The sequence below is a fragment of the Prionailurus bengalensis genome, chromosome E1, assembly GCF_016509475.1.
Source record: "Prionailurus bengalensis isolate Pbe53 chromosome E1, Fcat_Pben_1.1_paternal_pri, whole genome shotgun sequence".
In the NCBI taxonomy this organism is placed as follows: Eukaryota; Metazoa; Chordata; class Mammalia; order Carnivora; family Felidae; genus Prionailurus; species Prionailurus bengalensis.
In genome coordinates this window covers 60,769,111-60,785,010 of record NC_057347.1, presented here as the reverse complement: position 1 = coordinate 60,785,010, position 15,900 = coordinate 60,769,111, and the positions used below count along the sequence as shown (strand labels likewise).

Here is a 15,900-nt window from a genome sequence, read left to right as displayed (position 1 = left end):
GCTGGGGTCTCGGGCACAGGCCAAATTCCAGAACAGCCACCCAGGGGCCCGAAGGAAGTCGGGAGAGCCCAGAGGCTGCTCAGAAAAGAGCCTGGCAATCCTCAGTCAGCAGAAACCTTGACCAAGGGCACCAGGCAGCCTGGGAAAGGCTGACACAGAGGAAGGATGGGAGCCTGTGAATGGGTCAAGTCCACTGTGACCAGGGCAGTATAGGGCCTCTGAGGGCGTGGGGGCAGACAGCTCTGGGAAGGGGAGGAAAACAGGGGAGGCACAGGGCTGTCCTTCATGGACAGGGAGGCTGGCCCTGCCGGGTACACCTGGCGGGAGTCGGGGAGCAGGCAGGGTGTGCGGGGCCAGGAGCTGTCACAGAGTGAGAGCGGGGCAGGGCCCAAGACAGCCACCCCTCCATCCCCTCAGGAGAAGGCCTGAGGCCACCAGCGCAATACACCCAGGCCAGGCTTGGGGGAAGGCTGAAGGCACGGAGCTGTCCTGAGGTGCCTAGGGAGTGAGGTGGAAATAGGAGGGCTCACACAGGGGAGCAAACAGCGAGCGAACAGAAAGACAGGGTCCGGGACCCAAAGGGTCGTGGGCCCGCAGACTACAGACCAGCAGCCACGAACTCCATGAAAGGTGAGGGTGGGGAAGGTCACGGAAGGCCACGTGCTGCCAGCACAGAGGTGGCAAAGGTACGCGGCCAATAAACGTACCTGGGAGGAGCCTCGCCGCCACCCAGAGACCAGAGCCCGCAGGGACTGCACCCACCTATCACGCTCTCCACCTCCTCGGGGACATCACAGTCTCCGTCACCAGCGGGAGTCTCGGCGTGCACTGTCGGCTCCCGCGGACTCTGGGCGCAGAGCTGCAGGTTAGCGGCCAGCGAGCGGCAGCCGCGCTGGTACCTGCACAAACACACGTGACCTCAGACCAGCGGCCACGCCTGCCGGAGCCTCAGGGACAAATTATCTCGACAGAAATCAATAATCTGGTGTCCCTTAGAACCTTAAAGGATGTCTGTGACAATTCCATGTGTTTTTCAGAGACGGGACAGAAAAATGGAGCGGCTAGCGGCTGGCATCCGCAAGGTCAGCCACAGGATCCTGCACTACTCAGAAGCCCCCGAGCACTGTGCGGTGTCCAGGCAGAAAGGCAGGGGACAGAGCAGGACTGCAGGAGGGCGCCAGGGCACTCACCAGCCCGTGGGCGTTGGCCTTCTTCACAAGGCGCTCTGCCTCTTACCCCTACTGCCCCTCAGGCCCCCAGCCACCCCGGACCTTGCAGCTCACACGGCCAGCCCCTGCGGATGCCGTCTCTGGAGCCTCCCTCTCAGGCCCCACCAGCCACAGCCCTCCTCCCCCCAGCCGAGGCCACTGGCATCATCCGTGTGCTGCGAGGGCATCAGCACAGGCCAGATCCACCATCCGACTCTGCACAGCTCCTGAGCGTCCGGCTGCCACGGTGTCCCCATCCGTCAGAGGAGGCCCTTACCCAGAGGCCTGTGACAAGTCAGATGCAAGGATGTGCACGGAAGGCCATCGCTGCTGCCCTTCCTCCTGCAAGGCGGGCACCAGTGCGTGGTGCTGAGGTAAGTACACACGGCCAGCCTGGCGGGTGGCCCTGGATCGGCACACAGCCTGGAGCACAAAAGGTGCCTGAGTCAAGGCACAGACTGCATCTGGGGGCGGCAGCCTGAGGCGGACTCCTGAGCGCAGACAGCTAGAGCTTCACAGGCAGAGCCCGAAACCTGAACACCAGCTCGAGCGCTGATAACTGTGGCCCTGAGCAGCTCTTTAACTCTCTGGACCGGTTTCCAACCAAGAACGAGGACAGTGGCAGGCGGACCACCTTCTGACGTTCATGCAATCCTCTCCTCTGGGTACAGCCAGACCCAGTGACTCCTGCTGGGAGAGCGCAGCAGTGAGGGGACGTCCTTCCCAAGGCGGCTCTGGGAGACTGTGGCTTCCGTCTTGCCGCCCCCCTCTCGCTGACAGAAGCTGGCCACTGCACTGTGCACTGCCTGGCGCCAAGAGCTCTGGAAGGTCGCCAGCAGATAGCCCACGAGGAACAGAGTCTTACCGGCAACGCTAGGAGCCTGCCTGACTGCAGGGCCCCCCCCCCCCCCAAGTCAAGCCTGGAGATGGCAGCAGGCCTGGCCAACACCTTCGTGAAGCCTCAGACAGACTCTGACCACAGAACCCTGCTAAGTTACACCCAGATTCCCAATCCACAGAAATGGTGACGATAAAGATGCATCATCACAGGCGACTGGACGGCTCAGTTGGTTGAGCATCCAACTCTTGATTTCGGCTCAGGTCATGAACGCAGGGTCATGGGTTCCAGCCCCGCATTGGACTCTGTGCTTGGCATGGAGCCTGCTTAAGATTCTCTCTCTCCTTCTCTCTGCCCCTCGTCTACTCGCTTGCTCTCTCTCTCAAATAAGTTGTTTTTTTTTTTAAATACATTTTAAGCTACTAAACTTTGGAGTATTCTTTCACATAACTGTGATGTTGTCATTCATAATAAGAGACATATATCTGATCTTTGACCATTTTTGGATGAAGGTGTCTTCCGTTATGTCAATGAAGTGACTTCTAGAAAGCCCCTAGGTCACGTAAGGATGGGGACTGCTAACTGCGGGAACCAACCACGCGACTGGAGGGTTGGAACTCTCGGTCCCACCGCCACGGGGAAGGAGGGGAGCCAGAGGCTGAGTCAATCACCCACGGCCAATGATTTAATCAAATGTGCCTCTGTGACAAAGGCTCCATAAAAACCCAAAAGGAGGGGGTTTGGAGAGCTTCTGGATTGGTGAGCACAGGGAGACCCAGGGAGGATGGCTGTGCCCCAATACCTCACCCTCCGCACCTCTTCCATCCGGCTGTTCCTGAGTTATATCCTTTTATAATAAACTGGTGAGCGGTAAACAAAACGTTTCTCTGAGCTCTGTGAGCTGCTCTGGCACATTAATCAAGCCTGAGAAGGGAGATGTGGGTCAGTTGAGTCACAGGTGACAACCTGGACCCACTACTGGCATCTGAAGTAATGAAGGAAGTGGGGAGGGGGGCAGTCTTTGTAGGACTGACCTCTTAACCTGAGGGATCAGACAAGATTTCCAGGTGGACAGGGTCAAAATGGAGTTTAACTGCGGGACACCCAGCTGGAGTCCAAGAACAGACTGGTGTGGGGAAAAAAAGCACCTCAGAGTTGGGGGTCAGAACCAGAGGAGCGGCAGGTAGCTAATCCAGGGAGAGTAGCCAGCAGCCACCACAGAATACGCTCACGGTGACAGATCACACACAGTGGCTGCTGTCCTTGTCCCTGTTCTCCTCAAATGAGTACACATGCCGATTACTCGGTGGGAAAAGTACTCACCTTAACCCTCAGTAACCAGAAACTATAAAGATGACAGACGCGTCAGGGGCCAATCGGATCTACCCTTCCGCCACAAACAACTCCAAAACCTGGACAAAAGTCAGCCACTGGCACCCACGAGAGGTCAACCAAGTACAGGCTACAATTGTGCACAGCAAGCAGGTGCCCAGGTGCACCCCACCTTCACACCCCTGCTTCGTCCCTAGCAGTACTTCTTTGTTTTCTGAGAGAGAGAGACAGAGAGACAGAGAGACAGAGAGAGAGAGAGAGGGAGAGAAAGAGCACACATGCACAAGCAGGGGAGAGGGACAGAGGAAGAGACAGAGGATCTAAGCAGGCTCCACACTCAGTTCAGAGCCCAACATGGGGCTCAATCCCTTGACCCTGGTTTCGTGACCTGAACCAAAATCAAAAGTCAAATAATGCTCAACAGACTGAGCCACCCAGATGCCCCCATCCCAAAAGTACTTTTTTTTCCCCAACGTTTCTTTATTTTTAAGAGAAGGAGATAGAGTGAGTGGGGGAGGGGCAGAGAGAGAGAGGGAGACACAGAATCTGAAAGCAGGCTCCAGGCTCTGAGCTGTCAGCACAGAGCCTGACAAGAGGCTCGAATTCCTAAACCATGAGATCATGACCTGAGCTGAAGTTGGCCGCTTCACTGAGTCACCCAGGCACCCCCAAAGGTACTTTCTAAACCCCAGCATCAGAAAGGAGGGTCCAAGCAGAGGCAGCAGTTTTGCTGGGTTGAATAAAAAATATTCATGACTACAGAGATGGCTAGTATTTGGGGACAGATGTTGGAGAAAAAGTAGCTACTGAGAAGGAAACCACAATTCTGCACAGAAGTCTCCTTGGATCCCTGGACAACCTCTCAGATGTGCAAGAGCACGGCAAGACCCAGAAGCACCACCTGAGAACAGCCGGGAGGCTGAGAGCTGAGCTGAGTTCGGAGGTCATACAATGCTGGGGAGTCACTGAGATGTGGGCCCAGCAAGGGGGACCAAACAGCCATGCACTGGAAGTGAGGAGCACACTTCACCAAGAGCTATGCTCCAGGGAGAAGGAACGGAAAGAAGTCCAACCTAACAAGGACTCAGGAGGAGGGTGCAGGACCAGTGAGTTACCAGCCTGCCAACAGGCTTGCTCCTCATCAAGGGAAGACAGCCAACAGCAGAAGTGTACTGAAGATTAAAAAAAAAGAAAAGAAATGAAAAAAAAAAAAGTACAGGGGTGACTGGGTGGCTCAGTCAATTAAGCATCTGACTTCGGCTCGGGTCATGATCTCATGGCTCATGAGTTCGAGCCCCGCGTCGGGCTCTGTGCTGACAGCTCGGAGCCCGGAACCTGCTTCGGATTCTGTGTCTCCCTCTCTCTCTGCCCCTCCCCTGCTCATGCTCTGTCTCTCTCTCTCTCTCTCTCTCTCTCTCTCTCTCTCTCTCAAAAATAAATAAACATTTAAAAAATTCGTTTTGGTGCGCCTGGGTGGCTCAGTCTTTGGGCGTCCGACTTCAGCTCAGGTCATGATCTCACAGCCCGTGAGTTCGAGCCCCGCGTCAGGTTCTGTACTGACCACTCAGAGCCTGGAGCCTGTTTCAGATTCTGTGTCTCCCTCTCTCTCTGACCCTCCCCCGTTCATGTTCTGTCTCTGTCCCAAAAATAAATAAACGTTAAAAAAACAATTTTTTTAATAAATAAAATAAAAAATAAAAAAAATAAAAAATTTGTTTTCAGAAATAAATAAAGAAGGGGCACCTGGGTGGGTCAGTCGGCTAGGTGCAGGCTTCAGCTCAGGTCATGATCTCATGGTTAGTGAATTCGAGCCCCACATTAGGTTCTGTGCTGTCAGGACAGAGCCTGCTGTGGATTCTGGGTTTCCCTTTCTCTCTGCTCCTCTCCCACTTGCACTCCTTCTTTGTCTCTCTTAAAAAATAAATCAATAAACTTGTCGTACCTGTGATGGTCAATTTTATGTGTCAACTCAAGTGGGATACAGAGTTCCCAGCTATTCGGTCAACCATTATTCTGTGTATGCCTGTGAGAGTGTGTCTGGATGAGAGTTCACATTTAAACTAGTAAACTGAATAAAACAGACTGCCCTCCCCAGTGTGGGTGGGCCTCACCAAATCAGTTGAGGACCCGAACAGAGCAAAGAGGCCGACCCTCCCCTTAGTCAAAAGGAATTCTTCCTGTCTTTAGACTCAAATGCCATCAGCTCTCCTGGGCCTCCAGCTTTCTGACTCACCCTGCAGATCTTGGGACTTCAGCCTCCACAATCACATGAGCCCATTCTTTACAAGTCTATGTGTATGCACACACACACCCTCTCACCCTGTTGGTTCTGTCTCCCTGGGAAACCCTAACGTATTACTGAATGTTTTCTCTACAGTTTTAGAAACTAACCACCAACATTTAGACTCACAAACAACTTCTCACAGAACAAGCTTTATGACCCAAAATCTAATTTCAGTAAAACATCACTAAGACATACCACAGTTCTCTGGAATTTACTGTAACCTGAGACAAAGGCTGAGCTGAGCCTTGCCAAGCAATTCCTCCCAAACCAGTCATATCAATACTTGAAATAAACTGAACACTGTTAGCTCTCTCCAGCCACCGTGGAGTCGCACAGAGGCTCACGTGCACTGGAGACCCCACTCCACCTGTCCCCCACCACCCCGGCCAAGGAAGGCACCGCTGCCAGCCTCCCAGGAGGCGGCGTGACGGGCCCAACAGGTGGACTCATGAAGCCGCCCACCCTGAGCCACGCACCTTTGCACGCCTGCATCAGCCGTGAGAGCCTGGGAACGTGGAGTTGGTGGGAGCTCTGTGTGCGGAACACCCAGTCAACCTAATCAGGGCTGACGACCAGAGACGAGGGGAAGGGGTCGGCCTCTGCAAACCCGACAGTGGGGATGGCCCGGACGCAGCGGGCCGCAGCTGCGTGGTGGTGGAGGCCTGCAGCCGAGCCTCAGGCAGGGAGGTCACCGACCAATACTTCAAATGCAAAAAATGAACAAAGAGAAAACTTGCTTCTTGTTACTCAAAAACAAAACAAAACAAGGGAACTGAAGACCGTGAAGCACACAGTATGGGGAGCACAGAAGGGCCTCCTTCCACGGGAGGCACTGTCACAAGCCATCTGTCCACTGAAGCAGGCCACCTCAGACTGTGAAGTTCCCACCCGCAGGCAGAGGCAGCGTGGTTTTCTGAACCGGCCCTGAGAGAGAGCCTGCTCTCTGTGAAAGAACCTTGTGTTCAGTCGTATCATTACTGGAGCTCTCCCGACAGTGAGCCCAAACCGGTAGTCATCTTGCACCTGAACGTCACATGAAATGCAGCAGCAAACTTTTCTTGTCACCACTCTACCTTCAGTTATTCTAACCACGAGATGTAGGGACAGAAAAAAAAAAAAAAAGGAGATGTAGGGACAGGAAAAAAAAGGGAAAAACTTTTCTTTTCAAAATCAGCAACACTGTTGCGATGGAAGCAATGAAATGAAAGCAGAAGGGACACAGTCTTCCTTCCCCGGCCGCCCAAACCCAGGCAGTCACCACACCAGCCTCACCCACAGGTGCTCGGGCCACTCAGGCTTGGCCTACCAACCTCCACTCTGCCACCCGGGGCTTCAGGAAGGTCAGTCCCAGCCGCTGGACGAGCTTCACTCCAAGTTTCCGGAGCAGGGTCTGGTTGCTGCAGGGGAGCCTGCAACCCGCCAGGCGCTCGAGAACCGTTGCGGCTGCGAACAACAGCACATGTGGCTCAGTTTGGTGGGAAGGGTTCCCCACGGTCTCCCAAACACACTCCGTGTTTGGCATCCACGACGTGAAAACCACAGGTGATCCTCAGGTCCCCCCAGGTTCAGTGTGATGGCCTGGGCTGGACCACACCAGAGTTCCATGAAGAACCCCGACCTGATCGCACGTCATTTATCGAGTGTAGCTCGAGTCAACCCTGCTCAACTTTCTGGCTGTGAGCAGTAGCGTGTAGGCTGGCAGAAGAGGATCCCCAGAGAGAGGGGAGACCACGCCGAGCAAACAAGAGCTTATGCAAAACGTGGCAGGCGAAAGAACACGCCATGGATTACAGGAGACGTGCAGGCCTGATGGGGCAAGGTCCCTACAAACAGGGAAATGGGTGGTCAGGCCCCTACGCTGCCAAGGCTGTTGGGGGGAATGAGGTGGGCGCCGGTGGGGGGGGGGGGGGGGGGGCAAGGGCCAGGAGAGCACACAAGATGGCATTTCGTATGAGAAACAAGGAGGGCAGGGTTTCAGGACAAGTTGTTACAGCATCTGAAAAATTTCCCCAAAGACCCAAACGACGTGCAGTGACTGACCTGGGCATGAATGACGGTAACACAGAGCAAACCCCGGGTCTGTGTGTGCAAGTCTGCTGAGGAGGGTGTGTGAAGACATTGGGCAACTACTGCTCATTTTTTCAGGTGTGACAATAACATCAAGGGATGTTTCAAAGATGTCCTATCTTTGGGGGATACACACTGAAACAGGTAAAATAGCAGGGGTCTGGATGGGCTGAGGAGGAGCACAGGAAACAAGGTACCCATGAATTAAAACTGTGAAGCCTGTGATAGAATGTGGGGGTCGTTACACACTCTCTCTCCCTTCACGCATGTATGAAATTTTCCATACTGAAGGTGTTTTTAAAAAATAGGCGTTAGTATTCAAAAGTTGTTCACACATCTTCTAAAACCTATAACTCCAAGAAATTTCTCTTGGTCCAAGTAGTAAACCTCTCTGCAGCAAGAATCACAGAACTTATTATCATAAATTGAGGTTGTCTAAAATTAACAGAAGGGGGCAAAAGGTCAGAGACTGTGACCGTGGCTACAGGGAGAATTCAGCTGTGACCTCAGGCTGTCTCCACATCACCAAGTCTCCCAGAATCAACACCTGGCAGACGGGGCATCAAGAACCCAGATGTCCCACACCAGGCCTAAAAAATCCAATTAAAGCACACATGCACACCTAAAACAAAAAGCCAAAGAACTATGACAGCGTCCAAATACAGCAAGTTACAGACTTTGTAACTATGAATACAGTTTGAAAGAGACACACTTGACCACGTACAGAGACTCACATCACAAACACACCTTGTTACAAGTGAACCTTACCATAGGGTAAACAATCCTCACGTTTTCCATGCTTAAAGATTTGCGCCTAAAAAAAAAAAAAATTATATTAAATGTTGCAAATACAAATTTAGAACATAAATTTTCAAAACAGTTCACTGCATCTTCCATAGTTTTATTTTAAACATCACAAAAGAACAGAACAGTCTCTGTCATGAAAAGGGGTGAGGGGAGGCGGGAGAGGCAATCTTCTGAAAGGACATCGCCAAGGAGTGACTCAACGAGAAGGCCTTTCATTTAGGGAGGGCAAGGTGTCACCTCTGACATGTGCCCCAGCTGCCATTAAGGGCATGAGCCTTAACAGGAGAGTGGAGAATCTCACTGGGTATTTTTCTAATTAACTGTGTATACGAAAAGAGATCCGGGGGTAGAAGTTACGGGCCCAAGCAGCCCTCACGAAGGTAAGGAGCCCACACGCTCACTCCTAGAGTGTCTGTCATTCTCAGTCAGCAAGTGAGACAGGTTCCGCATGCTTCTCACATACGTGAGAAGCCTCGTCCTGGGGGCCCTGGCATGGTGTCCCCCACCCCATCTCCCATAACCAGGGACTACCTCCAAGCGCACAGGCCTCACAACCTCCAGAATGCTCAACCTAGAATTTTACCCTCCACTTTCGGGTCTGAAAGAAAAATGGTAATTCATACAGGCATCCAAGCCCCTTAAACAAAGAATCCTACACTGAGCACGTCTAAGAATTTCTTAGGGTTTCTTCTCCTTCAGAAACAGTATTTAACCAGCAAAACGAGAACTGCTATGTGGACCCAGGAACACTAGACTCCCCGGCCTCCCAACACTAGGTCCTGACATCAAGGAAGTGCTCAGCCCTTCGAGTGCCCCCACTGTGTGGGCTTCCACCTGAGCACTGCCCCCACCCCGTCAGCACCAAGGGACAGACAAGGTACCCCGTGCCCGGCCTGTCAGAACCCACAGAATCCACACACACAACAGTGGCTGCAGTTTTAAGCCACAGGCTTTGGGGTGGGCTGTTACACGACAGAAAACAAACTCCCTGCTCAGGAAGTTCACCCTGTAGGCAAGGGTGCTCCTGTCTAACCTGGACGGCAGATGCCACACTGGAGGTGGGATGGGGACACGCGGCAGGGCCATGAAGAGGACCCGTCTGTGCAGAGGGTCTGCCGGGATGCACGGTAAGCAGCCCGGAGCACAGCTGACACACTCAGCAGTTGGTTAAAGTGTCCTTTGGGCTCACTCACCAACTAAACTAATAAGAATTTAAAATATTATGAAATACCAAAAGTATCTCCCATCGTTCTTTATTTGCCAAATTCCTTACTCAGTCTCAACGAGAGAACAGAATAAAAGTGGTGACAAGTTCCCAGGAACGCCGGCACGCGTCCCCACACAGAAGGGGATCGGCACCGAGGCAGGCCACGGCCACTGTCTGGACGAGGAGGAAGCCACGCCCCATCTGTCATGGGTGCGAGGAGCTCTATTCCTCTGCTCTTCCCAGCCCTGAACCCCACAGGATAACGCGAGCGGTCTGGACACGTGAACGGTCATGGAGTCCCGACTCCCTCATGAACAGACTCGAGGGCAGAGGGGTGGAAAGGGAGCACCAGAAAAAAAATCTACAAAGGGCTTTGTTTTGTTCATTGGCCTGTTTTACACATAAAAATGGGGCATCTTCACCACCATTCACTCGGGGAGCATGCAGCCACGCAAGACACAGGAGACAGTGAGGCTCCACGACGGGAGGGAGCGGCCACGGGAGAACACTCTCGTCCGGAGGGGCTTGAGCACTCGCCAGCCAGGCCACCAAGCAGGAGGTGTGCTCCTGTGCTCATGGAGGCAGGAAACAGGAGCCAGGTGAAACCCCCCGGTGAGAGCACACACTTTGCATTCAAGATTGGAGAGAAGGCCACCTTGCAGCCCAGGAACAATGACCATCAGGTCTGTTTCTGTTGTTCTAGAAACCACCACAGCGGCAAGGTGCAAACAAAAGGAGTCTCTCAGTAATCTTCTAAACTACCACACCTTTCGATTGCTACCCACCCAGGCCTGCTTTTCCCCAGCTTGCAAACCAGCTTCCCCCCCGCGGGGCATGTTCTCCAAGCCTGTGAATCACAGGCTGTCAGCTGCTTGGGAGCCAGTCCGCCCTGCTGCTAAGCAGGACACACTGGTCTAGGGCTCCCTGCAGCACCACCGAGTCAAGGCCAAGAAAAGCAGCTCCACCCAGGACCCGGGAGGAAAGTCCCCCACACCACACCGGCTCAGGGGTGCCGCTTACAAGCACCTGGGAGTTCTCCTGTGTGCCAGTGGGCGCATTCTCAACAAGCCCGGCACCTGCTGGGAACCTCTATGTGGGGTCCTGTCCCCAGTCCCCCAGAAGGCGTGACAACATAGACACACCAAAAAGCAGTCAGGCCAGAACTCAGGCAGGAGGGGCCCATCCCTCTGTGAGCGCCTGACTCTTGTCCCAGTGCTAAAGAGAAGCACCGTGCCCCCTCACAGCTGTCCTGCCTCACACAACTGGGACAAAATGTAAACACGATCAAAACTGGCACAACCAGTTCCAGGAGGGTCACCGGACAGAGCTTAGCCCACGATCCTCACTTGTGCCACCGCAAGCCCACCCAGGGCCACATCTTTCATGGAAGGCGGCCACGTCAAAATGGCTCCATATCTTTAGGTAACAGCCACAGGCCCTTCGTAGAGGAACCCTAACACAGGCAGTAGTTTGGAGGAAAATACCCTCGTACCAGCACCAACTAGAGCCCCCTGCACCTGCTGGCTTACAACAGTACAAGTGAGTGGCACCTGAAGGAGGCCTGCCACCTCGCCCAAAATTAACAGCAAGCTGATGGAACCGGTCGGAGGAGCACTACGAAACACAAAAGCAGAGTGTCCGAGGGCAGTGCCCACCCGGGCCGACCTCCACGACCAGGCCCTGGCCAGGGGGAGGCCCACCGGGCAAAGGGGACAAGCCAGCGAGACCAGAGGCACCTCCAGCCCCCGGAAGATGCATGACATCTCTCTCTTCTCTCAAGTGTGACCACCCCTTGGACCTCCCCTGTGCCCACCTCACAGGAGCCTCGTCAGACTTCATAACCTGAACTGCCACGCAAAGGCCTTCAAGCGCCCTTAACAGAAGTTCAAACACAAAAGCTGAAAGCTCTGAACGCTGTCCATTAAGGGGCTGGAATCCACCCGTAACAGCAGCAGACACCATCCTGCAGCCTCACGAGGCAAGAGACCCACAAGAGGCTCTTAGAGACAGGCCCAGAAACAGGACTTCAGTCCCTCCCAAGCAGGTCTTTGTTATTCCCACTGGCTTCAACAGCTGATAATTTTAGATAAAAATAACTGGTCCTCAATTGACAAGTACCAAGAATACTGATCACACGTCGCCTAACCTGCCTAAGGCAGGACGTATAAACCATGCCAAAGACACAACTGTCTCAGAGAACTTAGAAACCAGTGGGGCTGGAGCAGTGTGGCCACAGGCTCAGAAGAGGAGCGATGTCCCCAGTCGCGCTGGCGTCCAGGCAGGGAGGGGGCCTGGGTCTCTTGCGCTCCAGCCCCGAGCCCAGCAGGAGGAGAGGGCTCCCCGGCCAGGAGGCCCACAGGAGGCCCCCACCCCTCCAAGGAGAAGTGAGGAGAGGAGTTCCAAAGAGGAGGATGAAAAGCACAACTAGACGGGCTTCAACAGGGCCAGAGACTTGAGCAACAACGCCCCTGGCAGAAACTACTAAGAAGAGCCTCTGCGTTTCTGGCCCGCACCTCCATGCTCTGCCCCTCTCCTGACCCAGGGTACCCCTGAGGAGGCGCCAGCCCAGAGCCCAAAACCCTGGGGGAACCCACACAACCAGCCTCCTCCTCCTGACTCTACCCAGTGCCCGGCCCTCTGACTGGAGAGACCTGGAGGACAGACCTCCACGGGCTGTCTACTCTCTGGCTTTGGCTCCCCCACCGCATACCTGGGCCCTTTCGCCACTGGTTCTCCCGAGTGGCACCACTGAAGGTTGTGGAGACAAAGCACAGCTATGGCCAAGGCCCCAGGAACCGGTGCCTCCACAGACCGGGCCAGCTCCCATCTAGAGAGCACACAGGAGCAGAGAGCCGTGCGCTAGGCCGAGGACGGACCGTTGGCACAGGACGGAGGATGGGCCACGGAAGGGGCAGCCAGTACACCTGGCGAGCACTGTGCCAGAAAGGCAGGGCCAGGCCAGGGACACTTCTAAGCGCCTCAGCCACATGGCCAGATGAGACTAGACCCAGGCCTGCCCTCGAATTCTTGTTCGTTGCTGGGCCTCATGACACAGGCTGGGAGGAGGAAGGAAAAGAGACAGAATAACAGGCACGATCTCGGACTCATGGCTTCTGAAGCACAGCAGGTGCACAGAACTAGGGCTCTGGGACCATGGAAAGGAAGGTCAAGGGTAAATCAGGGAGCAACACCAGCCGTCCACAGACGGCAAGGACACAGAATGGGGAACACCTGCTTAGAAGGAGGGGTGAGGGTGGCCAAGTCCCATTCACCTGAGAACCCAACCACCACAGCAGTGGGAGCTATGAGGCCCTTGGACAGCCTGCACTGGAGGCCACAGGCCAGGCTGGACAGAGGGCACCGGCCAGGAGACCTGCAGCTCTCGGCCAGCCCCACACCTAAGAGGCAGGGAGAGCCTATGACAGACAAGGCCCCTCCCCTCCAAGCGTGGGCTCTGCTGGGCTGCCTCCGAGCGTGCACCTGTCCAGCAGGACACGTCGCCTCCTCACACAACAGGTGTACAAACCAGGCCCGCCACACACCATGCATGTTGCAACAAGACTCATGCCACCATACTGGCGGCCCCACGTGAAATGCTGAGTTATGTGAAATTAAAACAGTATCAGAGTTGGCTGCTCCATGGATTTAAACCCACAAGGAAAGTGAAGGTACCCGTTTCAGTCGGATTCACAGGGGCACGTGAACAGTACATAAATGTGCGCGCGCACACGCACACGCACGCGCACACACGCACACACACAACACAGGAAAACATACAGTCAGATGGTTCTTCCCGTATCTTCCTCCACCCGAAGCCCTGCCCCAGCAAGGGCCATGACTAAAAAGCCCAATCTGGATCATTTGTCCTCCGGCCAAACTAAACCTTAAATGAAACCACGGGGCACTACTCTCCAAAGAAGCCTACAAGAAATCAAAGCCTACGTGAGAAGTGTCTTGGATAATCAAGTGGCTTCTCTTCATCTTCAAAGAGCGTGACATGCACTAATTAGCCTCCACGCCACCCTCTGAGGTAGAGGGTTGTTATTTCCCTTCGGCAGGTGGGGAGCATGGAGCAAGGCACTTCACCTCTGCCTCGGGTCACGGGTGTTGCTGCAGGGAGTCCTGAGGCTCAGGACCAGCCCACAGCAGATCAGCCTCCCTCAGGGCAGAAAAGCACCCAAGGGCAGAGCCAACACACCCTGGAGCCCGGGACATGCATTTCTGGTACATCCTGCCCTTGCTGGATCGACAGTCACTCTACTCTGGGCTAGACACTCCTCTTGTTTACTCAAACTATATGCAAAACCAGAGTGGCTTCAGTATTTCTCCTCACACACTCTGGTGCTGCAGATGGGATTACCTGGTTTTTAAGGCTGTTAGCAATGAAACCTTTTATCCTTTAAGGAGAGGTATGCTTTCATCAATGATAAACTAAATAAAACAACCCTCATTGTGAAGGAAGGATGCAATCGTAACAAATGGCAGAGGAGAGTGTTTTGTTACGACTCATCACACCGGCCATATTTTTATGTAAGAACTCTGTCTTCAGCGCTAAAACTCCACACCCACGTCCCAGCCATCACAGGGACTGCATGAAGAGAAACCCCACATCATGAGTCAGTCCTTACACTCTTCAGTCTGAGCAGTGAAAGCCAGGAGGGCACAACCACCAATAGGGAAGCAGAGGTACAGCATATACAAATGATGACCATTTTCAATTGTTAACACTGCGTTTTCCTTCTCTGAATTTCCTCAATTTGCAATAATCCTGATGCTTATTAAAGCTGGACTCAGGGCACCTGGATGGCGCAGCTGGTTAAGCGTCTGACTTCGGCTCAGGGCATGATCTCACAGTTTGTGAGTTCGAGCCCCGTATCGGGCTCTGTGCTGACAGCTCAGAGCCTGAAGCCTGCTTCAGACTGTGTCTCCCACTCTCTCTGCCCCTCCTCAGCTAGCACTCTGCCTCTTTCTCGCCGCTCTCTCTCAAAAATAAACATTAAAAAAAAATGTATAAAGCAGGACTAAACAAGAGGGACCTTCCAATGATGTGAAGAAGCTGCCAGTCTCCCACTCCCCACCACAAAAGAGTTAGAATTCGTCACTGCAAGAGGAACATGCTTCCAGGAAAATAAAATCAAACCCTAGTTTCGATGGTGCTCGTTACAAGTTCACCTGTCTTGCCTAACTCGCCCTAATGAACAGGTGGATAGAAATGAAGCCAAGTGCATCAAAGGAGACAGATGAAATCCGAAAGCACAATACACCTGCAAGTTTCATCATGCACCGCGGACGCCCGGCCTCTGCTGTTCAGGTCTGACGAGCTCATGGCGAAACCCGCTCCCCGCTTGGGAGAGCCCAGCACCCCACACCACTTCCTCCTGCCCAGGAGGCAGCAGCAGCAATTAGACCTAATCACTGCTTTGAAAAGGAAAAAGAGAAAGGAAACGAGACATGAGATTCCAAAAAGACCCTAGGTTTTCCAGAAGAAACACAGGGGCTTCAGAAGGCTCCTAAAAGGGTGTGCTGGGCCCTGCAGGCCATTGTTTCCCAGCAGCTCCATTTACTCACTTGCCAGGGACTTGGGCTGCCCCATCAGGCAGCTGCCCACCTCGCCGAGGGCGCCTCTCCAGACAGCAGACGTGCCACTGCCACAGTGCCCAGCTAGGAGACGGGGCAGGAAAAGCCTTTGAGAAAATCTCCTCGTTCCTCAGGAAGAAGAGAGAAAGAGAACTTCCAGTGTGGCCTAGAGAATCCACAGCACCACCCCTCTCCTGGCTGGCCCTCTCCACTGAGAGGGACGCTGACCCACAGCGAGGACACACCAACAGCCTCTCCCACCCAGCACCAGGTTTTGCTGTTAAAGGCATATGAGTCCCACTTAGGAAGAAGAAACAGAAAACCTGGGGACAGCCTAGAGTCAAGCAACAAAATGATCAAAAACATTTTAAAAAATAAATAAAAGGTCCTATGGGCAAAGCAGCTGCAGAACTGGACGTAAAGAGTCCCCATGCCCATCTCAAGCCTCCAGGAAGAGCAACAGAGCCCCAAGAACTTTAGTCTGGGGTCAAGGGAGCCAGCAGGAACTCTTGAGGGTGGCATGAAAGCACAGACCCACCATGGTCTCCTAAGGGGGACCTGCCTCCCGGCTGCCAGCCCA

General features: G+C 53.9%; 1 protein-coding gene across 2 annotated transcripts in view; it reads right to left on the bottom strand.

The window, feature by feature from the left end:
• The window catches only part of TBCD (tubulin folding cofactor D), a 159,022-nt gene that overhangs the window by 121,382 nt on the left and 21,740 nt on the right, over positions 1 to 15,900 (bottom strand). For both annotated transcript variants that reach the window (XM_043585483.1, XM_043585484.1), the window contains 3 exons: positions 8,498 to 8,543; positions 6,973 to 7,105; positions 763 to 899 (listed from right to left, as the gene is read on the bottom strand). In XM_043585483.1, the coding sequence (XP_043441418.1) occupies positions 763 to 899; positions 6,973 to 7,105; positions 8,498 to 8,543 (316 nt within the window). The remainder of the gene's footprint in view (positions 1 to 762; positions 900 to 6,972; positions 7,106 to 8,497; positions 8,544 to 15,900) is intronic.